Here is a 23,616-nt window from a genome sequence, read left to right on the forward strand (position 1 = left end):
TGAAACGCCCTGGTGGTCTTTGAGTGCCGAAGGCCAGACCTGCAGATCTGTAGCTCCTTGTCCCTGAGACACCCACGTCCCCTTGCATTCGCAGTGACACTCGTTGCTTTCTGTCACTTGATTCTCTTGTGCTTCTGTTTCCTCACTGTCTTCTGTCAAAAAGACTCTGGCCAAGAAGATGACAGTTCTGTACAAGCTGGCCCGGGAGCAGCTCTCCAAGCAGCACCACTACGACTTTGGGCTCCGGGCCCTGAAGTCGGTGCTGGTCATGGCAGGCGAGCTAAAGCGAGGCTCCGCAGACCTGCAGGAGGTAGGCTGCTCAGCGTCTGTGGTTGTCTGTGGTTCTGTGCAGCGGCCACACGTGCGGACGGCAGGGCGGAGGACGCTGGGCATCCAGGAGCTTAGGTCTTGGTGGGCCCCCTGTCTGGCTTTGCTTTGGTCTCCTCCCAGTGACGTTGTCTTAGGACATTTGTTACCTTAAGATCAAGTTCAACTTCATTCAGTAACTGATGGAAGCAGATGCAGAGATCCACAGCCGAGCACCGGGCCCAGCTCCGGGAGTCTAGCCAAAGAGAGGGAAGAAGGATTATATGGGATGTGTGTGTGTGTGTGTGTGTGTGTGTGTGTGTGTGTGTGTGTGTCAAGATCATGACGGGGAAACCCACAGAGACAGCTGACCCAAGCTCATGGGAATTAACCAACTCTAGACAGACAGCCGGGGAGCCTGCATGGGATGAACTAGACCCTCTGCATGTGAGTGACAGTTGTGCAGCTTGATCTATCTGAGGGACCCCGGCACTAGGATCAGAATCTAGCCCTGGTGCATGAGTTAGCTTTTTTGGAGCCCATTGGCTATGGTGGGATGCCTTGCTCAGCCTTGATGCGGGGGTGGGGGGGTGTTGGTCCTGCCTCTACTTGATGTTCTAGGCTTTGTTGACTTGGCATGGGTAGTCTTACACTTTCAGAGAAATGGATGGGGGTGGGTGGGGTTAGGGAGACATGGGGGGGACAGAGGGGGCAATGTGGTTGGTATATAAAATGAGTAAAACATTTAAACAGCCGGGCGTTGGTGGTGCACGCCTTTAATCCCAGCACTCAGGAGGCAGAGGCAGGCGGATCTCTGTGAGTTCGAGGCCAGCCTGGTCTACAAAGTGAGTTCCAGGACAGCCTCCAAAACCACAGAGAAACCCTGTCTCGAAAAACCAAAAAAAAAAAAACCATTTAAACAAAAACTCAAATTCAGAGTCCCCTTGGCAGCACCAGCATTTAGGTGCTTCCGTAGCAACTGACAGCCTGAGGGCGGCAGGGAAGCAGAGGGGCGTGAGTAGCCTTCTGATGAAGTAGGGATGTAAGTTCTGTTCAGTTAGTGACTGCTGATTGCATATTTTTTTAAGTTTTCAATCAACTTATCTCATGTGTATGGGTGTTGTTTCTGCATGTCTGTCTTTGTACCACAAGCATGCCTAGCCCTCTTTGGAGGCCCTGGGGTTGCAGACGGTTGTGAGCTGCCATGTGGGTGCTGGGAATCGAACCTGGGTCCTCTGGAGGAATATTCAGTGCTCTTAACCACTGAGCCATTGCTCCACCCACTGGTCTACATCTTAATGGGATTCGGTGAGATATCTCCCAGGTGTACACACAGGCTCTGATCAGACCCACCCCCTCCCTACTTACTTCCTCTTTGCAGTGCAAGTGAGAGAAATAGTCACATTACTTTGATGTGATACTTCCTGCACCGCCAGATCCATCGCTGGCACTCTGACGGCGACATTCCTGCACAATTTTCCACCAGCAATGACGTGTCAGAATTTTAATTTTTTTAGAATTTTAACTGGGGGTGCAACTTGGTAGTAGGGATTTGCCTAGGTTCAATCCCTATCACAGCCCCCCAGTTTTCTTTAAAATACATAAATCTATAACATCTAATGTATAAATACATAACGCATTATATGTTTTGTTATAGTTGGGGGGGAGTGTTGAGACATGGTTTCTCTGTGTAGCCCTGGTTTGCTCTGTAGACCAGGCTGTCCTCGAACTCACAGAGATCCACCTGCTTCTGCCTCCCGAGTGCTGGGACTAAAGCCACACACCACAATGCCCAGCATATACCGTGTTCTCTTTGCTTACTTCGTGTGTGTACACGTGCCTGTGTCAGGTGCTCGTGGAGGCCAGAGCACAATTGTGGGAGTGAACTGTGTTTTCCCACCACGCAGGTTCCAGGGTTAGGCACAGGTCATCGAGCTTGGTGCTTGTCATCTTTTGAGTCATCTTGCCAGCCCTTATTACATACATTAAATATATAAAAGTTGTGATTAGAGACATTCAAATGTATAAGAACGTCGCACTCTGCGCTGGGCAGGAGGGTGTCCAGGTGCTTTCCGGGTTCTGGCAGCCTTGCATCCTCTGGTCCCTCCAGGATGTGGTCCTGATGCGGGCGCTGCGGGACATGAACCTGCCCAAGTTTGTGTTTGAGGATGTCCCCCTCTTCCTGGGCCTCATCTCCGACCTGTTCCCGGGGCTGGACTGCCCCCGCGTGCGATACCCGGATTTCAATGACGCGGTAGAGCAGGTGCTGGAGGAGAATGGTTACGTGCTTCTGCCGGTCCAGGTGAGCGGAGTGCTTTGTCACTCACATTAGTCTGGAACTCACTATCTAACACAGGCCGGCATCGGACTCATGGCTCAGCTGGTGACGTGCTTGCCGCCCAAGCATGCGGGGTTGAGTCCGGTTGCCTACAACCCCTGTAGAAAGCTGGGCTCTGCGGCATGCATGTGTAAACCAGCCACGGTAGGGCCTTGAAACGTGCTGACCAGACAGTCTGGCCACATCAGTGAACCACAAGTTTAGTGAGAGACGCCGTCTCAAAAACTAAAAAGGAGAGCAATTGAGGAAGACAGCCCCTCCCCCCCCCCACATTCCTGTCAGGAAGGTAAAATTACACACCGCACTGGCAAGCTGTCTGTCAGCTCATCAACAAGTTACACCCAGAGGCATCCCAGGGCCTGGTGATCCCACTGCACGGTCCCAAGAGCAGTAAGAACGTGCCTGACGGGAAACACGCTCATGAGCTCCCATGGCGGGATATTCACAGCGGCCCAACCGGAGAAACCACAGTGTCTGTTAGCTGATGGACAGATACGTGCGGCCTCGTCATGAAATACAGTGGCACAGACCCCCAGTGCTCAGGAGGCAGAGGCAGAGGAAGATCAGGAGTCCAGGGCTAGCCTCAGCTACACAGGAATTGGTCAAGCCTGGTGGCAAGCACCTCTGCTGTCTCAGCCAGCTCACCAGCCCTGAGTCACGTCTTACAAACCGTTGTTGTCTGTCCCACAGGTGGATAAAGTGGTCCAGATGTTTGAGACCATGCTGACCCGCCACACGACCATGGTGGTGGGGCCCACAGGAGGGGGCAAGTCCGTGGTCATCAACGCTCTGTGTCAGGCCCAGACAAAGTGAGTGTCCTGCTGGGGTGGGGGCATTTGTCAGGACAGGCCTTGGGAAGTGTTTGGTGAGAGCTTGGATTATTCGTTCTCACGTTTGTCCCAGTCGCGAGTTGCTTTCTGATAGATATGACCAAACACCTACAAAAGGTGGGCCATGGGGCTGCAGGACTTATTTTGGCTCAGGGTTTGAGAGGGTGTAATCCGTCATGGCAGGGAGGGCGCTGTGGAGTTCCTGGAGGCAGGAGGGCAGGAGCACAGCATTGTGACTCCTCATATCTGGGCGGGCCAGAGAGCAGAGAGGCGTAAATGCTGGCCCTAGTAACGGGCCTTTCTTTGGACCTGCAGCTCCTGAATAATGACGTGGAGACTTTTTATTAATTATGGAAGCTTGGCCTTAGCTTAGGCTGGTTCCCGACTAACTCTCAGAACTTAAATCACCCTGTTTATGTCAGTCCACATCTGACACAGTACTGTGTGTCCAACTTCCTCTACATCCTGCTGGCCAATCTACCACCTCAGATTCTTCCCAGAGTTGCTGTCTTTGCCTGGAAGTCCCGCCTACCCTTTCCTGCATAGCTATTAACCATTCTCTTTACTAAACCAATCAGAAGGTGCCTTAGGCAGGCCAGGAAGGACAGAGACACATCTTCACACTGCAGTCAAATATGCCACCACAGGCACCCAATGAACTTGCCCCTTTTCCCAGCTTTATTTTATCTGGGACCCCAGCCCATGAGATGGCCCCACTCACATTCAGGGAAGCTCTTTCACCCTTGGTTAAAGCTCGGAAAATGAGGCTGGAGAGATGGCTTCGGCAGTTAAGAGCATCTGCTGCTCTTGAGGAGGACCCCAGTTTGGTTCGGACTTCAGGACACACAATAGGTGATCCTGCAGCCTGTGACAAACAAGTTGACCTGCAGAGGGACAGCTCCACAGGAAGCCAGTGTGCCAGAACAGTGACATCATCCCAGTGCTTAGATTGGCCCTGCAGCGTAAGTCAGAACCTGCCATGGGCAATGGCGGAGTGTCACCTCCACAGCTCGTCACCAGACCGGCGTGAAGGAGGAGGCGACTCCAACTTTTAATGTACTCTGAATCACAGGGAAGGGCCAGTGAGAGGGCTCAGAGACTGGAAGGGTGCTTGCAGCCAAGCCTGACAGCCTGACTCTGAACCCCAGAACCCACATGTTGGAAGGAGAAAACTAATTCCCGCAAACTGTCCTCTGACCTGCCCCCATAAAGAAATAAACTATAATAATAATTACATTAATTATTAGAGTTAAACAAAGCCCCTGGAACATCCTAACGACTCACTGTGGTGTGGCGCTCTTACATCCAGAGTGGATTTTCCAACTCTTTGCTCCTCCCATCGTCATTAGCTGGAGTCTAGACAGACTTGAATGAATGAATGAATGAATGAATGCCAACATTCCAGGCAAATTCTAAATACAGCTGTGTGATGTGCACGGCTCTAGCGTTTCTAGATTGCACAGCAGATTTCAGAGCTGGGTCTGGGAGACTATCTCATAGTTAAAGAGCACTTGCTGCACAAGCATGAGGGGGGCCTGAGTTCAAGTCCCCGGTGCCCATGGAAAAAGGAAGGCACAACTGGGGGTCCCTGGACCCCCACTGCTGTGGTGGGAGTGGAAATGGCAGCATCGCTGGGGCTTGCAGCTACCAGCCTAGCTCTGGGTTCAGTGAGAGACCCTGCCCCAAAGACATGCGGTAGACGGATGGAGCAGGACAAACAAACACCCAGCGTCTTCCTCCGGCCTCTGTCCACACACGTATGTGCACAGGCTACATGTGCATACATCACACACAAAATTAAAAAATCTTGCACTGGGTGGTGCCACTTCCTTAAGAGAAGTGCCCTATTCCGTAAGAGAGGGCCCAGGACAGCGGGAGGCTGAGGCCTGGTGTGCTAGGTAGTTTTAACAGCCATCACGCAAACACACACACACACACACACACACACACACACACACACACACGTACACACGTGTAATACTGCGCTGTGCTATTTCCATTCATTTGTCTTAGTATTCCGACCAACGGGTTGCATTAAGTTTGGTTTTCCTTCGATGGGGGCAGTGTGGCGGGATCTATGATCACGGAGGGCCATGTCCTGTCCACTTAACTTACAAAGCGTGCAACACACAGAGCCATGTGTGGCGGTGCAGGGCTGCGATCTAGCAGGCAGAGGCAGGAGGATCACCATTAATTTGTGGCCAGCCTGGTCTACTTAGTGAGTTCTAGGCTAGCCAGGGCAACATAATAAGACCCTGCCTCTGACCCTCCTTACAAAATAGGAGCACAGATCAGTTTTGGAGCGGAGTCTCTCCTGCAGTTCCTCTCACAGGTCTCACAGGTCTCACGGGTTTCACCTGCCCCCCTCCAGTGCTTTGTGGGCCCCACCTGAAGCTGCCTTTTTTGGTTTAGGCTTGGGATAATGACGAAGTTGTACATCTTGAACCCCAAAGCTGTGAGTGTCATTGAGCTATACGGCATCCTGGACCCCGTCACTCGAGACTGGACGGATGGGGTGCTGTCAAACATCTTCAGGGAGATCAACAGGCCGACCGACAAGAAGGAACGGAAGTGAGTGTCTGCCCCATTAGCTAGAAGCCTGGGTTAGAAGCAATTTCTTTGGCGTCCCTTAATTTTGAGCAGTTTCTTAGAATTCCTTTTCCTCGTGACCTTGATGCTCTGGAATATTCCAGACGAGCTGAATTGCAGAAGAGCCTCAGTTTTAGTTCCCTGGCTGCTCTTTTGGTTCTGGCTGTGCGTCTCAGACAGGAATGCCACAGGGATGAGGGATCTGTCTCAGCATCGGAAATGTGTGGTGTCTGCATGCCCTGCTACTCACAGTGCCTCTTCTTCTGGACGGGGCATTTTCTCCCCCTTTGAACAGACTGTGGGGAGACACCTCATAGTGATGCTAGCGCTCCATTTCCATCTTGTCTTGAGTTTTCAGCCAGCCTGAGCTACTTCACGAGACCCTGTCTAAAAATAAATAAATCGATCTGGAAAGATAGCTTAGTGGTTAAGGTCACTGTCTGCTCTTCTAGAGGACCAGAGTTCCATGCCCAGCTCCCACATAGCAACTCTCAACCATCTGTAGCTACAGCTCCAGGTGCCCCCTTGTGGTCTTCTCAGGCACTGCATAAACACGGGGCACAGATATTCATGCAAATGCTCGTACATACGAAATAAAATTTTAAAAATCTTTAAAAAATTAAAGGAAAACAGAAAAGAAACAACAAAGGTTTAAAAAAAAGAACATTGCGATAAATTGCAATTTATTCTTGACCTCAGCTTTACGGCAAAAACGGCGTACGGGGTGGTAGACCATGACACTTTCCGTCCCCGTGATGCTACTCACTGAGGATTAGTAGGTGGTTCCCATACAGGAGTGCAGGGACGCTGCAATGTACAAGGACAAGTGAAGGTCAAGGCAAATAGTGTAAGATGACAAAGAAGGTGATTGCAAACTCCAGACAAAACAAATGGCTCTAAAAGACAGAAGATGGATTGTAGAATCCTAGTTGGCTCTGCAGTGAAAGCTTCCATACTAAAATAGCGTCAGTTGCCGGGCAGTGGTGGCGCATGCCTTTAATCCCAGCACTCGGGAGGCAGAGGCAGGCGGATCTCTGTGCGTTCGAGGCCAGGCTGGACCGATAGCCTCCAAAACAATACAGAGAAACCCTGTCTCGTAAAAACAAACAAACAAACAAACAAAAAAATAGCGTCAGTGGCGTGCGCTGTTCACCAGCTTAGCAGTCTTATTCCAAGGGTGGACCGTCAGTTTGCCTGAGGAAGCTAGCTGGATTGTGTGTGATGTTTTCCGATGCTCAAACATTGGCGAGTTACGTAGTATTTATGCCCCTCGAGGTCAGCTATCAGGACAAAGGTACACTGAGAAGGTCCTGGAGAAAGACACAGAGCAGGGGGGACAGCGGGGACACAGCGGGCTCCAGGGTCTGCGGCTTACCTCTCTTTGGTCACTGCAGGTATATTTTGTTTGATGGTGACGTAGATGCCTTGTGGGTGGAAAACATGAACTCGGTGATGGACGACAACAAGCTGTTGACCTTGGCCAATGGGGAGCGCATTCGGCTCCAGGCACACTGTGCCCTGCTCTTTGAGGCAAGTAGTGCTGAGAGCGAGACTTGAACAGGAACCTTGCTTTTAAGTTCACTAAGTCTTTACTAAGGTAGGCGATTAATGAAAACACGGGAGTTTACAGTGAGTTCGACGTTTTGATTTTTAACATGGTAACTTATCTACGTTTGCGCACCCAGGTATGTGTGTGGGTCAGAGGGCAACCTGTGGGAGCTGGTTCTTTTGTCCGGAGTGTGGGTCCCGGGGATTGAACTCAGCTCTCGAGACTTAGCAGCAAGTGCTTCACTCCCTGAGCCCTCTCACCAGCCCCAACCCTTTCTACTCTCTTCTTCCACCATCCCTTCTTCTGATTCTAAGTTAGAGTTGGCTACTTCCATGTTTTATTGAGACAGGCTCTCACTGTGTAGCTCCAGCTGGCCTGGAACCTGCTCTGTAGACCAGGCTGGCCTTGCACTCACAGAGATCCCCCCGCCTCTGCCTCCCGAGCGGGGAGATTAAAGCTGTGCGCCACCACACTTCGCTGTTTTGTTTTGTTTTTTAAAACTATTTCTACTGAGAATCATCCTATTATCTATTTAAAAAATGCTAAGCCTGTCAATCATTCTTTTACTAAATTTATCTATGAGTAGGTTGGAAAGATGGCTCAGTGGTCAAGTGTGCTTGCTACTGTTGCAGAGGACCCAAGTTTGGTTCCCAGCATCTACACTGGGCAGCTCACAAACACCCATCACTTGAGAATCCAACACCCTCTTTTGGCCTCTCCGGCAATACACTCACATAGTGAGCATACCTACACGCGCATGCACATGCACACACACACATATGCACACACACACACACACATGCACACACACACTATAAATAAAATAAAAATATGAGCTTTTAATTTATACATTATTGTTGAACATGCTTGTAATCCCAACAATTAGGAGGCTTCACAAGAGGCAGGAGGATTCCCATGAGTTTGAGGCCAGCATGGGCCACATAAGGAATTCTTGACCATCTATACCTTTATAAGCAAGTCCTGATCTCTCAGAAAACTAAGCAGAAGTTAAAAACTTTACCTACCGGCCGAGTCCTCTGAATATGAGGGTTCACGTGCCATTTCAGTTGTAGACCCTCCTCCTCAGAACACTGAGTTTCTGAGTAGACTCGCCGCACACACTAGTGACATTGCTTTGAATATGGAAATAAGTACTGCAGAGAGCCAGCTAGCGTGTTGTAATTCCTTCCTTGTCCTTTAGAACCATTTGTTTTGTCTGGAGCTTGTAGCCACCTTCCCTCTCCCTCACACTGTCTGCCCTCCTGTTTGTGCGAGGCTCCCCAAGCCTCCCCTCCCCCATTCCCTGCTGACCACACCGGCTGCTTGCTCCATAGCTGTGTCCTAGGGCTTGCTCTTGCTCAGGCTAAGGGGGATGTTTTTCTCATCTGCAGAGTTCATCAGCGCGTTTGCGTTTGTGTGTATCATTGTCTAGTTGGCTGATAAAGAGAGACACTTGTCAGTGCTGTTACAGGCTAGCCTGGGCTACGTGAAATGCTGTCTTTAAAAAACTGAAACAAGAGCTGGGCGATGGTGGCACACGCCTTTAATCTCAGCACGTGGGAGGCAGAGGCAGGCGGATCTCTGTGAGTTCAAGGCCAGCCTGGTCTACAAGACCTAGTTCTAGGATAGCTAGGGCTAAACAGAGAAGCCCTGTCTCAAAAAACAAACAAAAAACAAAAACAAAGGGACTGGAGCGGCAGCTCAGTGGTGAAGAACACTGGCTGTTTTGGCAGAGGACCCCAGTTTGGTTCCCAGCTTGTACATGAGAGCTCACAGCTATCTGTAGCTTCACTTTCAAGAGATCTGATGCCCTCCTTTGGCCTCTGTGGATGCCTGCACATACCTAGTGCACAGAAAAACATATCTCGCTGTGACCTCCATGTTCAGTTTAAAACCTCCACAGCTGTGCTGGCTGCCTGTCACAGGCTTGGTGCCCTGGTGAATCTTTGCCCAGGGAAGGTCCTGGCACTAGCAGCCATGAGCAGAAAGGTTTCCGAGCTGAAGGGCTCACTCTTTCCAGGTGGGAGACTTGCAGTACGCCTCTCCTGCTACTGTGTCTCGATGCGGCATGGTCTACGTGGACCCTAAGAACTTGAAATACCAACCATACTGGAGAAAATGGTTACAACAACAAATACAGAACAAGGTGAGCACTACCCTTTAACAGCTCAGGCCTGATCAGGAATGTTGGACAAGGGATGCGTGTGTGACCTTGAGCACACAATCAGGTATACTGGTGAGATGGGTGATGACATTGACGGCTTAGGCCAGGGATCAACAGATCTCTGCAAAGGGGCAGATAGATAGGGAACGCTTGCAGTTGCATGAGTGAGTTTCTTTTTTTTTTTTTTTTTTTTTTTGGTTTTTCGAGACAGGGTTTCTCTGTGCAGCTTTGGAGGCTGTCCTGGAACTCTGTAGACCGGGCTGGCCTCAAAGAGTGAGTTTCTTTTGTCCCTACTCAAGTTTGCTCCTGGGGTGGGAACACAGTCAGAGACGATACATGAATGAAAGGACATGGATGTAGCCAGCGGATGTTGACCCAGGTGGATTCTGGGTTTCAGTGTGCAAACCTGGTTTAGATGGGCCCAGTTATGGAGAGAGGGGATGCCCTGTTCTGTGCTTTTGCTCAGAAGAGGATGTTAGATCCCCTAGGGCTGGAGTCCCAGCCTGATGTGAGCCACCACGTGGGTGTAGAGAATTGAGCCCAGGTCCTCTGTAAGAGCAGCAAGTGCTCTTAGCTGCTGACCCATGGTACCCTTAGCCCAGTCTTAGGACGCCATCTGGGCCACTGAGCCCGCCCTCCAACCGCACACACAGTGAATCACTTTAAACCCTTTGCTGAACGGTCAGTTGTGATGCTTGAACTCTAAGACCGTCAGCTCTTTTCCTGTCAGATGGGGCCTGTTATCTCCCGTGGGTGCATCGTGGCAGCGAAGGGAAATGAGTGCAGCATCAATAGCGAACCTGTCCGCCGGGTGGTGGTGGCGCACACCGTTAACCCCAGCACTCAGGGGGCAGAGGCAGGCGGATCTCTGTGAGTTCAAAGTCAGCCTGGTCTACAAAGCTACACAGAGAAACCTTGCTCCCCCAGAACAAACAAACAAACAACAAAAGAACAAACCTGTCTACGCACAAAAGGCATTGGCCCTGGCTCGATGCCTGCTGAAGTCACCGTCATAGCTCTCATCTCAACTCTGATGAGCTTCCAGTTAAAAGGACCCTTGAAAAGGAATTGGCGCTCTCCTCCACAGGTGGAGCAAAAGCATTTAAATGACCTCTTTGAGAAGTACGTGCCCTCGCTTATTGACATGATCATAGAGGGAATAGTGGACGGGAGACAAGGAGAGAAGCTCAAGATGGTGGTCCCTCAGACAGACCTGAATATGGTAAGGGCACTCCGCCCCTGAGGGCGGGAGGAAAGCTTCCCCGGGATGCACCCCCGATGTGTGGGAGGAGCTTGCAGGAAGCAGAGGTGGCTGCTGGGTGGATGTCAGGGCACATTCGTGTGACCCCCATGCAAGTGAAGGTGCCGGGCTCCGTGTGGTGAAACCAATACGGCGGGTATAGATGCCATCACGATGGGAGAGGGGACCCCAGGACTCAGGACAGGGTAGCATCATGGAGGTCAGCTTTCTGTGATCAGGTGACCCAGCTAACCAAGATGATGGATTCATTACTGGAAGGGGAGATTGAGGACCCTGACCTGCTAGAGTGTTTCTTTCTGGAGGCTCTTTATTGCTCACTCGGCTCCTCCCTGCTCGATGCGGGGCGGATCAAATTTGATGAGTGCATCAAGCACCTCTCGTCAATGCCCACCGCGGACACGGAGGGGAACTGGGCCCGCCCGGGAGAACTGCCAGGTAGGAATCGTGGCCCCTTCTCTGGTGCCGGTTTGTAGGGGAGGCCAACCCAACCCACTTTTCCCTGTTGCTGCCCGTGAGTTTCCCGTCTGTGTGACGTGGCCACTGCCACGCTCAGGGCTTCAAGCGCATGGCCCGCTCCAGCAGGCCGACCCCCGAGACACCACTGCTGGAGGAGGCTGGACCCTTATACTCCAGCTCTGGCTGAGCTCTCCACACTTGACACAATCCTGGGTTCCCCATTTTCCCCTGGGCTCCCCCATCTGTCTCACAGACCAGCAGGTAAGTCATGGGAAGGCATAAAGGGTTTAAGCTTTTGCATGAATATGTGCGCCCTTAAATAGAAACAGGTGGAGCCCATGGATGGCCTGCTTGGAGAAGTGATCTCTGGAGAGATGGGTGGGCGTGGCACACATGTGAATGGGGATCCTGGTTAGGAACGGTCTGGGGGCGGGGTGCAGATGGTGGGCGGGGCGCGGATGGTAGGCGGGGCTCCAGCTCCCGAGCCATCTTTGACACCATGCTTCTTCTTTTCTCCCCACCCTGTCTCTGCCCGATGGCCTTAAGGGTCCCGGGTCCTGGGTCATACCTGTACTTATCCAGTCTCAGAGTTCAGCCTCTACATCAAAATTGCCTGGGCCACCAGCATCTGTAAGGGTGGGGTCTGACTTTGTGCCCCACAGTTGTATTTCCAAGGATTGGTGGCTAGCTGCAAAAAGGTGCTCACCATGAAGGGGCAGCAAGCAAGACTGAGGGTAGCTCTGAGGTGAACAGGCACCTCATTCCAGATGCATCAAAACCTATCCTGTTCCTATGTCTGTCACCCAAACAACACAGACCCTTGTCCCCTGCAGGGCATCTTCCCACCCTGTACGACTTCCATTTTGATTCCAAGCGGAACTACTGGATCCCATGGAGCAAGCTAGTTCCTGAGTATGTTCACAGCCACGAGAGGAAATTTATTGACATCCTGGGTGTGTAAGCACCGGCCCTGCTCTTAGCTTCCTGGTGTGCGTGGGTGTGAAAGGGTGTGAGTGGGCCCGAGAAGAACTGAGTGCCATCCTGGAACTGGTTGGAAGTGACTAGAGGGCGGCACCATCGGCCCCTTGGGGTCCCATTTTGTCCCGTGCCTCTGGGCACCTCTGTGTGGCTGTGACCAGGGCTTTTCCCTGCAAGCCAATGCTCATGATGGCCTGTTCTACAGTTTCCTTTACGCCTCCTAGGGCACTCCAGTCACAGAGCTGGCTGGGCACAGGGAGGGCCCGAGGGGTGGACCTTGAGAGCCCTGCTCCATCCTGTATGATTCCACAGTAAGCATGTCTGGTCTGGCGCATGGTGCTTCTGGAGCAAGAAGACACACCCGTCCCCCACTGAAATCATCCCACGGGAGAGTGGGTGGGCTGGGCCTGACTGTGTGGTGGCGCTGCCTTCAGTAGAGGTTTTCAGGACGTGGTCCTGCAGGTGCCTGAGGTGTGAGTTGGGGACAACTGGGGTTTCCATTCTGAGTGTAAATCAGATGGAGTTCAGGGAGCAGGGTGGTCGAAGCCAGTGCAGTTGCCACAACCACTTTTCCAAGGAAATGCATTGTACTCGATTATACACTTTGATTGGGTGGATGTTACTCCTCCTAAAAGCCATGGAATGGCTGGGAAGCCAAGGCTAGGCTTTATCCATATTCTCCTTTACAGCCTGATCTTGACTTAAAAACAAAGCAAAACAAAATGCCAGGTGGTGGAGGCACACACTTTTAATCCCAGCACTTGGGAGGCAGAGGCAGGTGAATCTCTGAATTCAAGGCCAGCCTGGTTTACAGAGCAAGTTCCAGGACAGCCAGGGCTACACAGAGGGTCCCTGTCTCCACCTCCCTGACGCTTCTGTTGAAGGCACACACAGCCACACACAACTTTTAATGTGGGTGCTGGGGATTTGAAGTCAGGTCCTCTGCTTCTAGAGCAAGGCTCTTACCCACTGAGGCGCCTCTTACCCACTGAGGCGCCTCTTACCCACTGAGGCGCCTCTTACCCACTGAGGCGCCTCTTACCCACTGAGGCGCCTCTCCAACCCCAGAGCTCAGTGTCTGTTACTGGATGCATGGGACTCTGTGTGAGTGCCAAGTGGCCAAATGCTCAGAGTCTCCGTGACACCCCTACTCTGTCTTTCAGTTCACACAGTGGATACGACCCGTACCACCTGGATCCTAGAGCAGATGGTTAAAATCAAGCATCCTGTTCTTTTAGTGGGTGAATCGGGTACTTCTAAGACAGCCACTACCCAGAACTTCCTTAAAAATCTGAACGAGGAGACCAATGTAAGTATTTGTATTAGTTAACAGCTGCCCTGTAACAAGTTACGCAGCACCTGGTGGCTTAGTGCCACAAGCCCTTATTACTTCTCAGTTCCCATGGGTCAGGACTCTGATGTGGCTTACCTGGGTGACCCAAGTTCTCTCACAGAATTGTAGTTAAGGTTGGTGATGGCTGTGTTCATTTGAAACCCTGACTGGGGCTGGATGACTGTCTTCTAAGATGGCATTTCATGTGGCTGGTGACCTCAGATCCTCAGAGTGGACCTCTCCTAGGAATGCTTGGCTGTGCTTGTCTTAGACCTTTGCTATAACAAAAGACCCGAGGCCTGGTAAGTTACGAAGAGTAGCCATTTACTTAGCTCTCCGGGGCCAGGAGGCCCGAGGGATTATGTCCAATGCACGTGATCTGGGACATATTCCACCCACACTGGTGACATGCAAGGACAAATGGTTTCCTTCATGGCAGAAATGCAGCAGAGACCACAAGGCAGAAACCACCGTGTTCCTTGTTTTTGAAATGGTGTCAGGAATTCACTATACCAGAAGCGCAGACAAACATGTGTGTTTCTTTCCACAATGTCAGAATCTACTAAATAATAAGAAATTCACAAGGTTTAGAGATCTCTTCCTTCCTTCCTTCCTTCCTTCCTTCCTTCCTTCCTTCCTTCCTTCCTTCCTTCCTTTCTGTTTGCTTTTTGAGACAGGGTTTATTGTGTAGCCCTGGCTGTTCTGGAACTCAATCTGTAGACAGGCCGGCCTTGAATTCAGAGACATCCTTCTTCCTATCTCTGTCTCCCGAGTGCTGGGAATAAAGGTGTGCCCTGCCGCCGCCACCTTGCCTAGGTTTAGCAGTTTCAATTGGCAGCTGTGTATCATAAAGTTCACCTACCTTAGTAGCCTGGGCGAGGTGAATGCAAGTTCTTTATTCCTATTTTAATGACTGATACTCTCACAGCACGCCATAGACATACTATTTATATGTTTATATGTGGATTACAGAGTGGACACAAGCCAAAGAGGCCACAACAGAGCTCAGGGGTCTCAGAAGTGTGCTGAGGGTCTGTGTCGACAGTGATGAACCCGGTCAGAGCCGGAAGGGGGCTGCTGGGGGCAGCTTTGAGAACACAGCTGTAGATTTTTAGCTGCCAGGTGAGAAAGCAGAAGTGGATCAGGAAACAGCAGGCCGGGAGTAGGTCCAGACAGGTGGACAGATGAATACTGTGGGACAGAGCCAAGCCAGCGAATCCTTGGTCCTTGAGACACAGTAGGTATGGCATGATAGGTTGGTGTGCCGCCAGGCTATCACAGTATTGGGTGCCCATCTCTCGATGGGGGTCCAGATGAGGAAGTTTCACCCTTTCTTCGGTCTGGTGTCTGGTAAGTCCTTGGGCCTGGCTTTTGTGACATTATTTTAATACACTCATGGGACCCCACAGCTTTGGTTCTCCCCAGTAAACATGGTTTTCTCCTCCAGGAATAAGTCATTATTCAGTCTGTGCTGGATGGGTGGGACATGACTGACGGCGCCATTTCTGGGTCCCCCAAGGGGGTATAGAAATCCTCCCTCAAAGTGGAGTGAAGAGCAGTTTGTCAAATGGGGCCTCCTAGGATGGTGTGCTGCCCAAAAGATCACTGTTTTATACAGCACGGAGATACTTGCAGCGGGACACAGACATACTCTGCAAGAAATGCTGGGTGGATCAGGCCTGCCTGCCTGCCTCTGTCTCACGCAGTGTGGTGTGCTTAGCTTTAAAGGGGTCAGGGTGCAGGACACAGAATTGCTGTTAGAGCCCAAGACCTCAAGAGGAATCCATGTTCAGAAACCTCTCCGGGTGTCACCGCTTTCCTAGGACCCTGCCCCTAGACCTCATTGGCTGCAAGCAGACATGCAAAGACAACCAATTAGCTGCTAACCATTAGCTTATGTATGGTGGGCATCCGGGTTGAAGGACATTTTAAAAAGTCATTTGTTCCCAAAGTGTGGTCCACAGACGGAACCCCAGCTCTGGGCAGGGGCTACTGAGATGTGTGGTATCGTGGTCCAGCTGTGGCTAGTACATGGCTGAATACGAGCACCTGTGTGATCTGTGTGTGTGTGTGTGTGTGTGTGTGTGCATGCATGTGTGCATACACATGTACACACATGTGCACTCATAGTTCCTCTAAAGGCGAGAGAGAGAGAGAGAGAGAGAAGCAGAGAGAGAGAGAGGGAGAGAGGGAGAGAGAGAGAGAGAGAGAGAGAGAAGCAGAGAGAGAGAGGGAGAGAGAGAGAGAGAGAGAGAGAGAGAGAGAGAGAGAGAGAGAGAGAGAGAGAGACCCTTGTCCATGTGCAGAAGAGTGCATGAGAACATCTTCCCTCCAGCTGTGAGGTCCAGGAGGAAGGTTCCATGCTTCCTTTGGTCTCCTTATTAATAGGCAATTGCCTTGAAAGCAATTTATGTTTAAAACTCCTCTGCCATAGAGAGTGGTCCAGCAGATGTCGTTAAAGTCATCTTTCCAGGCTCTTAAAGGTCAGAGAGTTGCCTTTTTAGAGGCCACTCAGGTTCCCCTATCACATATCATCATGTGACTTTTCCTGGGCGTTTATTTCTAATCACCCACATAGCAAGGCCCAAGAAACGTTTCTACCCAAGTCCAGCTCGGTGAACCAAATGAGCATGAGTGGAGTCATTTTCAGAAGCAGAGTGACACGTGGATAACAGTTGACTGGTTGTATATCTTAGGGAGGGCGCAGGGTCTTTCCAGCCCTTTGATGAGGGGGTGTTAGTGGGTCCAACCTTGGGAAGGCCTCCTGTGGGGAATCACAGCCTCCCTGATTGTAAAGTAGTGTGGCGTTGGGGAGACAGCATTCCACAGCCTGCATTGTCCCAAGGCTCCTGAGTGGCAACATGCAATCTAGCGAAAGGAAAGAGGGTGTTGTTGGGTCAGGGTTTCACTGTATAACCCTGGCTGGCCTGACCTTGAACTCACAGAGATACCCCTGCCTCTGCCTCTCACGTGCGCCATCACACCCGGCTCTGGCTTTAGCTCTCAAAAATGATGAAGCGTGGACCTGCAGCCATTCTAGAATGTCAGTTTCACCACCCTCTTGTCTGTCACAGATTGTGTTGATGGTCAGCTTCTCCTCACGCACCACATCCCTGGACATCCAGAGGAACCTGGAAGCCAATGTGGAGAAGCGGACGAAGGACACATATGGGCCGCCCATGGGGAAGCGTCTGCTGGTGTTCATGGACGACATGAATATGCCAAAGGTGGGCGGAGCTTACACAGGTGGGATGGGGCGTGTATGTCTCTTTAAGACTTTTGTTATTTAAGACTAATTTTAAGTTCTGTTATTTTTATGGGTGTGTGCCTGTGTGTATATGTGCCACATATACCCAAAGAGACCAGAAGAAGGTGTCAGATCCCCTGGAGCTGGAGTTACATGTAGTTGTGAGCTGTGTGACATGGGGGCTGGGAACAGAACTCTGATCCTCTGGAAGAGCAGCAAGTGTTCTCAGCTATCTGCACATCTGCAACATGTCTGACCATGTATCCATTGTCCCTCCATGTATCTAGTCACCTATCACCTACTGGTTTATTTATCTACAGACCCCTGTCTGTTATTCTTCCATACATATGTTAAGGAATCTGTATACTATCTTCCCACTATCCATCTCTCCATCCATCCATTCACTCACCCATCCATCAACAGGATCCATCCATCCACTCATCCATCTACTCATCCATCCATCCACCCATCCGTCCACCCATCCGTCCACCCACCTGTCCATCCACCCGTCCATCCATCCACCCATCCACCCACCCACCCACCCATCCATCCATCCATCCACCCACCCACCCATCCATCCATCCATCCATCCATCCATTCTGTTTGCTGAACTCCTCCCAGGAAACTGGCGCTGTGAGGTGTGTAAGCCTCAGCAGTCACTGCTTTCATGGAATGCACAGTGTAGTGGAGGAGACAGACTTTAAACCTCAGGTGTGGATAGCCAGCTGTAGACTTGGGAAGCCCTGTGAAGCCAACCCAGAGTTCTTAGGGGGAAACAGGAGAGGTGAGCAGTGGAGGTTGGCACAGCCTTGCCTAGTTCCGACTTTTAATACCGTTTTTCTCTTTCCTAAAAACAAACAAACAAAACTCCCAGGTAGACGAGTATGGCACCCAGCAGCCCATCGCCTTGCTGAAGCTGCTGCTGGAAAAGGGTTACTTATACGACCGCGGGAAAGAGCTCAACTGTAAGAGTATCCGTGACCTGGGCTTCATCGCGGCCATGGGGAAGGCAGGAGGGGGCCGCAATGAGGTGGACCCCAGGTTCCTCTCGCTGTTCAGTGTCTTCAATGTCCCGTTCCCGTCAGAGGAGTCTCTGCACTTGATCTACTACTCCATCCTCAAGGGCCACACCTCGGTACTGGTAACTGGGCTCCCCCCCCCGTGAACCGGAGGACCACAGGCTGGGTGGGATCTGTTTACCTGAGAGTGGAGTCTGTACACTCCAAGGCTTCGGCCAGGTGGGGAGGGTGCCGGGTGAGGAGTAGGAAGGACTGTGAGCCTCATCGGCCGGGTGGGGAGGATGCCGGGTGAGGAGTAGGAAGGACGGTGAGCCTTGTCGGAAGCTGTTTAACTACGGATGAGGTAGAGGGTGGGATACCCGCAGGGTAGTCTGCGGGTCAAATGGAGCGCGTGTACACACACACACACACACACACACACACACACACACACACACGTAAAAATGTTAAATTCACATAATGTAAAATTCATTATTTTAGCCATTCATTTGGCCCATCCAGTCTTGGCCAACTATTGACACTGTGTAAGTAGAACTTTTTTTTTTTTTAACCAAAGGAAACCATTACAGACTCCCCTTTCTCCCAATCCCTGGAAGCCACGTGGCCTCTGATATCTGGATTCTCTCACTTAGCACCAGGTTTTCTAGATGGATCCATGTGTCGGTGTTTCATTCCTTTTCCTGATCAAATACTATTCTGTCATGAAAATGCCACATTTCACTTATCCATTCTTCTACCGATAGACACGGCAGTCTTTTTGTTTTGTTTTTTCAAAGACCTTTAATGAGAGCATTGGGGGCGTGAGCAGGAAGCTGACCTTCTGCACATTGATACTTTACAAAAACATTGTTCAAGACCTCCCTCCAACCCCTTCCAAGTTCCACTACATCTTCAACCTTCGAGACCTCTCCAGAGTGTTTAACGGTCTTGTCCTCACCAATCCAGATCGGTGAGTTTGGGGGCTTGTTTGCTTTACTAAACCATTTTCAAACTTGCACAGGGGTCGCCTACGACCATGGGAAAACACACGTATTTGCATCATGACTCATAACAGTAGCAAGATTGCAGTTATGAAGTAGCATCGAAAATCATTTTATGGTTGGGGATCACCAAAACATGAGAAACTGTATTAAAGGGTCACAGCATTAGAAAGGCTGAGAACCACTGTCCTAAAGGTTTGATGGCTTTGGTTAGGACTTTTCAATGAATCAGATGGGTAAAAAAAAAAAAAATGGAGCCGGGCGTTGGTGGCGCACGCCTTTAATCCCAGCACTCGGGAGGCAGAGGCAGGCGAATCTCTGTGAGTTCGAGACCAGCCTGGACTACCAAGCGAGTTCCAGGACAGCCTCCAAAGCCACAGAGAAACCCTGTCTCGAAAAACCAAAAAAAAAAAAAAAAAAAAAAAAAAATGGAGCCTATGGCTAGTGTGACTACGGCATTTCCAGCTGGGTGGAGGATGCGTGTGTGTGTGTGTGTGTGTGTGTGTGTGTGTGTGTGTGTGTGCGCGTGTGTGTGTGTGTGTGTGTGTCCGGGAGTCGCCAGACACAGGTCTTTACTGTGTCTCAGGAACACCAGACTCCTGTCTTTCCCTGGCTGCTTCAGTCTCTGCGGATCTGCAGGGAGGGGCGGAGCCATGTGGATTTGCAGCAGGAACTGAAGAATGGCAGAGGGCTCTTCACAGACTTCTAACCTGCCGTGGAGTGCCGTGGATGGTTTAGAGTGGCAGTCTTCCTTGTTCCTAGTCTTTTGGATGGGGTTATCGCTCTTTGCCAGGAACTAGAGAAGGTTCTGGAAGCAGGGCCAGGAAAAGGAGCAGTCCTGAGACCGACTCTAAGTTCACCTGGGCTTTGGAGCGTTCATGTGACTGACATATTTAGGATGAGCTGTGGGTGATGTCCTTGTGACCCCTGTATTTAATCTGCTAGCTTCCGGCTGGAATGGGACAGAGAGGGCCTTTAGGGACGTGATTCTTGTGCCCCCTCCATCCACCTGAGCCCCTCCCTCCTCAGGGCCCCCGGTGACCAACAGCATTGCCTTCCTTCATGTAGGTTTCAGACGGTGACTCAGATGGTAAGGGTGTGGAGAAATGAATGCCTGCGGGTTTTCCATGACCGGCTCATCAATGAAGTAGACAAGCAGCTGGTGAGCTCGTGCAAGCACCTCGAGGGGCGGAAAACCCCACCTAAGGCCTGAATGAAACACATGCAGCGGGGCCAGCAATGTGGTTCAGCGGGCACTTGCGGCCAAGCCCGATGATCTGAGGGTATCCCTGGGGCCCAAATGGCGGAAGGAGAGAACTGACTCCCAGAAGTTACCTTCTGCCCTCTATGTGTGCCCCCCTAAGAACAAATAAATAAGAAAATGTAATTAAAACAAACAAGCAAACAAGCCAAAGGGAGAGTTTAGAGAAAAACAAACCCAAAAGAATCCAATGTATTGCTTATACAGGAATCTCACAGCAGGATAGGCACCACTAGGGAAGGTCTAGGCTAATTAGTCTGCTGGTAATGGTGAGTTCTCTCTTCCTGCCAAATGTGTGCAACTGCGGACGTGTCTGGGGCCTTGACTCGCTTTTTTTTTTTTTTTTTTTTTTTTTTGGTTTTTCGAGAGAGGGTTTCTCCGTGGCTTTGGAGGCTGTCCTGGAACTAGCTCTTGTAGACCAGGCTGGCCTCGAACTCACAGAGATCCGCCTGCCTCTGCCTCCCAAGTGCTGGGATTAAAGGCGTGCACCACCACGCCCGGCTCCTTGACCCACTTTTGTTTCAAGGTGCAAGACCACATAGGGAACCTGGTGAAGGAGCATTTTAGCGATGACTTCGAGGTGGTGATGAGAGACCCCATCCTGTTTGGGGACTTCCGGATGGCCCTGCATGAGGATGAGCCACGCATCTATGAAGACATTCAGGACTACGAGGCTGCCAAGGCGCTGTTTGAGGTGCGCACCGCCCGCCTCCAGCTCTGTCCATACAGGATATGGCACACCCAGCGTCTGGGGTGTGTTCGGTGGTCCCAGGAGCTCTCTCTTGTCTATACTGGGCTGCAGCTCACTCTAGCAGGTTGACACCCAGCAGACCGGAGATTTACTTTATTTTGAGGTGTGTGTGTGTGTGTGTGTGTGTGTGTGTGTGTGTGTGTGTGTGTGTATGAAAGTGCATGCATGCATGCATGTTTGCATGTGAGTATAGGTGCCCATAGGAGGCCAAAAGAGGGCGTCAGACTCCCCAGAACTGGAGTTACAGGCATTTGTGAGCCACCTAGCTTGAGTTCTAGGAACTGCACCTGGGTCCTGGGAAGAGCAGCATCTCCCTGTTGAGCCTTCTCTCCTGCCCCACCCACGCCAGCTGACTGCACTCTTGATGTCAGAAACTAGGTCTCCATCCCCACGTGTCCGAATGATTGGATTTCTTCCTCAGCCATAGATGCTGAGGAGAAAGACAGCTCTCTCCAAACTTCATCTTTCCTGATGCGAAGGAGAGAGCCTGCCTCTGAAAAGGCTTATGGGTCCTCTCCACTTAGGAAATCCTCGAGGAGTACAACGAAATCAACACCAAGATGAACCTGGTGCTGTTTGATGATGCCCTGGAGCACCTGACCCGTGTGCACCGTATCATCCGGATGGACAGAGGCCACGCCCTGCTGGTGGGTGTGGGCGGCTCCGGGAAGCAGTCCTTGGCCAGGCTGGCAGCTTTCACTGCAGGCTACGAGGTGAGGGGATCCTGTTTAAAGAGTTGAGGGTATGGCCTTGTTTATGTTTTTGTCCCATTCTCCTGAGTTTGCAAAGCGTCCAACCTGCCGTGGCTTGAGAACTCAAGCTCAAAAGTCAGACACAGGCTGGCTGCCCCTGTGAATTTAGAACTGTGGGCACAGAGGGTGGGCTTTGCCATTGCAGACTGTCGTACCTGAAACTCATAAGGTCCTGTAATTCCAGCTGCAGGGGATCCAATGCCATCCTGTGGTCCCTACAGGCACCTGTGTATATGTGATTCGCTTACAGACATATGAGCACATGCACATAAACAAAAATCAATATAAATCTTTTGTGGGTTTTTTGTTTTGTTTTTGTTTTTCGAGACAGGGTTTCTCTGTAGCTTTGAGGCCTGTCCTGGAACTCTCTCTGTACAACAGGCTGTCCTCAAACCCACAAAGATATAGCTGCCTCTGCCTCTGCCTCCTGAGTGCTGGGATTAAAGGTGTGCACCACCATTGTCTGGCAATAATTTTATTTTTACTTTATGTACATTGATGTTTTGCGTGCATGCATGTCTGTGTGAGGGTGTCAGGTCCCCTAGAACTAGAGTTACATACTGTTGTGAGCTGCCATGTGGATGCTGGGAATTGGAACCCAGGCCCTCTGGAAGAGCAGTTAGTGTTCTTAACTACTGAGCCATCTCCCCAACCCTAAAAATGCTTTATAGAGCTATAAATCAAGATGGCACAGTTCATCATTTGAAGTGTACATACATCTGTGTGACCACCACCAGTCTTGTGTACAGATCTGTGTGACCACCACCAGTCTTTGCTACCATTGCAAGTACCCTGCTTTCCCTCCCTGTGACTCCCAGGTGGCCAAGTCCCTTCCTTTCTCCAGACATATGTTCCACATAGGAGCACACACCTTTTACACTCATGTGTGCAGCCCACACAGGACACTTGTCAATCATCTGGCTTCCAGACTTGTGCTCCTCAGGGGATGTAATGTTTTGGGGCATGCAAACCCACACATTCTCCCGACATGCTCAGCACCTTCCCCTGCCTCATCGGGTGCTGGCCACCTGTTCCCCCAGGTGTTTGAGATCCTGCTGAGCCGGGGCTACTCTGAGACTAACTTCCGGGATGATCTGAAGAGCCTGTACTTGAAGCTGGGGCTGGAGAACAAGGTGATGATCTTCCTGTTTACTGACGCACATGTGGCTGAGGAGGGCTTCCTGGAACTCATCAACAACATGCTGACCTCAGGTACTGCCCCCCCCCAGGAACGTCCTGTCCTACTCCCCCCACCAGAGTCTTGAGAGAGACTTGACAATCATTGTTGTCACACAAGACCCTGGAGTTCCCAGGTGGGTGCCAGCCCTCCTCTTCTCCTCCCGCGGGTGTATAGGTAGGGTTGCTTTACTCCTCCTTGTGACCAGGATGACCTATTAGTCCCTGAGTTTGAAGCCACGTGTGTCTCAGCTCTGTGAGACACTGTGGGCTTATCCCACAGTGGCCATGGCACACCTCAAGTTTTGCAAGGAATATGATGCCCATGGCCTCTGTCGTCCTTGAAGCTCGGAGTCTGAGATGTGCCGTGGAGGGGTGGGCACCAAAGCACACGAAAAAACACACGGGGATTGCCACTGCAGTAGTGAGATGCGGGGCGGAGGAAGCGGGTGTGTCTTTCTCCTGTGGCCCTTCATCAAACTGCCCAAAAGGAGAGTTCATTCCAGCATCCCGGTGGGTCTGCAGGGCTCCTGGAGGCAACACCAAGGCATGAACAAAGATGTACAAAGTCATCCTTCCTGGCTCGCAGAGGCTGCCATAGCCCAGGGCTCCCTGGCTCATGTCAC

The 23,616-nt window shown here is 51.1% G+C and overlaps 1 protein-coding gene across 1 annotated transcript in view; it reads left to right on the plus strand.

Moving 5' to 3' along the window:
* Positions 1 to 23,616, plus strand: part of Dnah10 (dynein axonemal heavy chain 10) — a 110,199-nt gene that overhangs the window by 58,467 nt on the left and 28,116 nt on the right. The window contains exons 36-52 of the mRNA XM_040731515.1: positions 164 to 310; positions 2,417 to 2,608; positions 3,335 to 3,453; positions 5,887 to 6,045; positions 7,458 to 7,593; positions 9,633 to 9,758; positions 10,864 to 10,998; positions 11,256 to 11,472; positions 12,327 to 12,446; positions 13,635 to 13,780; positions 16,879 to 17,031; positions 17,926 to 18,186; positions 18,847 to 19,019; positions 20,119 to 20,212; positions 20,838 to 21,005; positions 21,587 to 21,775; positions 22,855 to 23,026. Coding sequence (XP_040587449.1) covers positions 164 to 310; positions 2,417 to 2,608; positions 3,335 to 3,453; positions 5,887 to 6,045; positions 7,458 to 7,593; positions 9,633 to 9,758; positions 10,864 to 10,998; positions 11,256 to 11,472; positions 12,327 to 12,446; positions 13,635 to 13,780; positions 16,879 to 17,031; positions 17,926 to 18,186; positions 18,847 to 19,019; positions 20,119 to 20,212; positions 20,838 to 21,005; positions 21,587 to 21,775; positions 22,855 to 23,026 — 2,707 coding nt within the window. The remainder of the gene's footprint in view (positions 1 to 163; positions 311 to 2,416; positions 2,609 to 3,334; positions 3,454 to 5,886; positions 6,046 to 7,457; positions 7,594 to 9,632; positions 9,759 to 10,863; positions 10,999 to 11,255; positions 11,473 to 12,326; positions 12,447 to 13,634; positions 13,781 to 16,878; positions 17,032 to 17,925; positions 18,187 to 18,846; positions 19,020 to 20,118; positions 20,213 to 20,837; positions 21,006 to 21,586; positions 21,776 to 22,854; positions 23,027 to 23,616) is intronic.

This window comes from Mesocricetus auratus, unplaced genomic scaffold (genome assembly GCF_017639785.1).
Source record: "Mesocricetus auratus isolate SY011 unplaced genomic scaffold, BCM_Maur_2.0 Super-Scaffold_100025, whole genome shotgun sequence".
Lineage (NCBI taxonomy): Eukaryota > Metazoa > Chordata > Mammalia > Rodentia > Cricetidae > Mesocricetus > Mesocricetus auratus.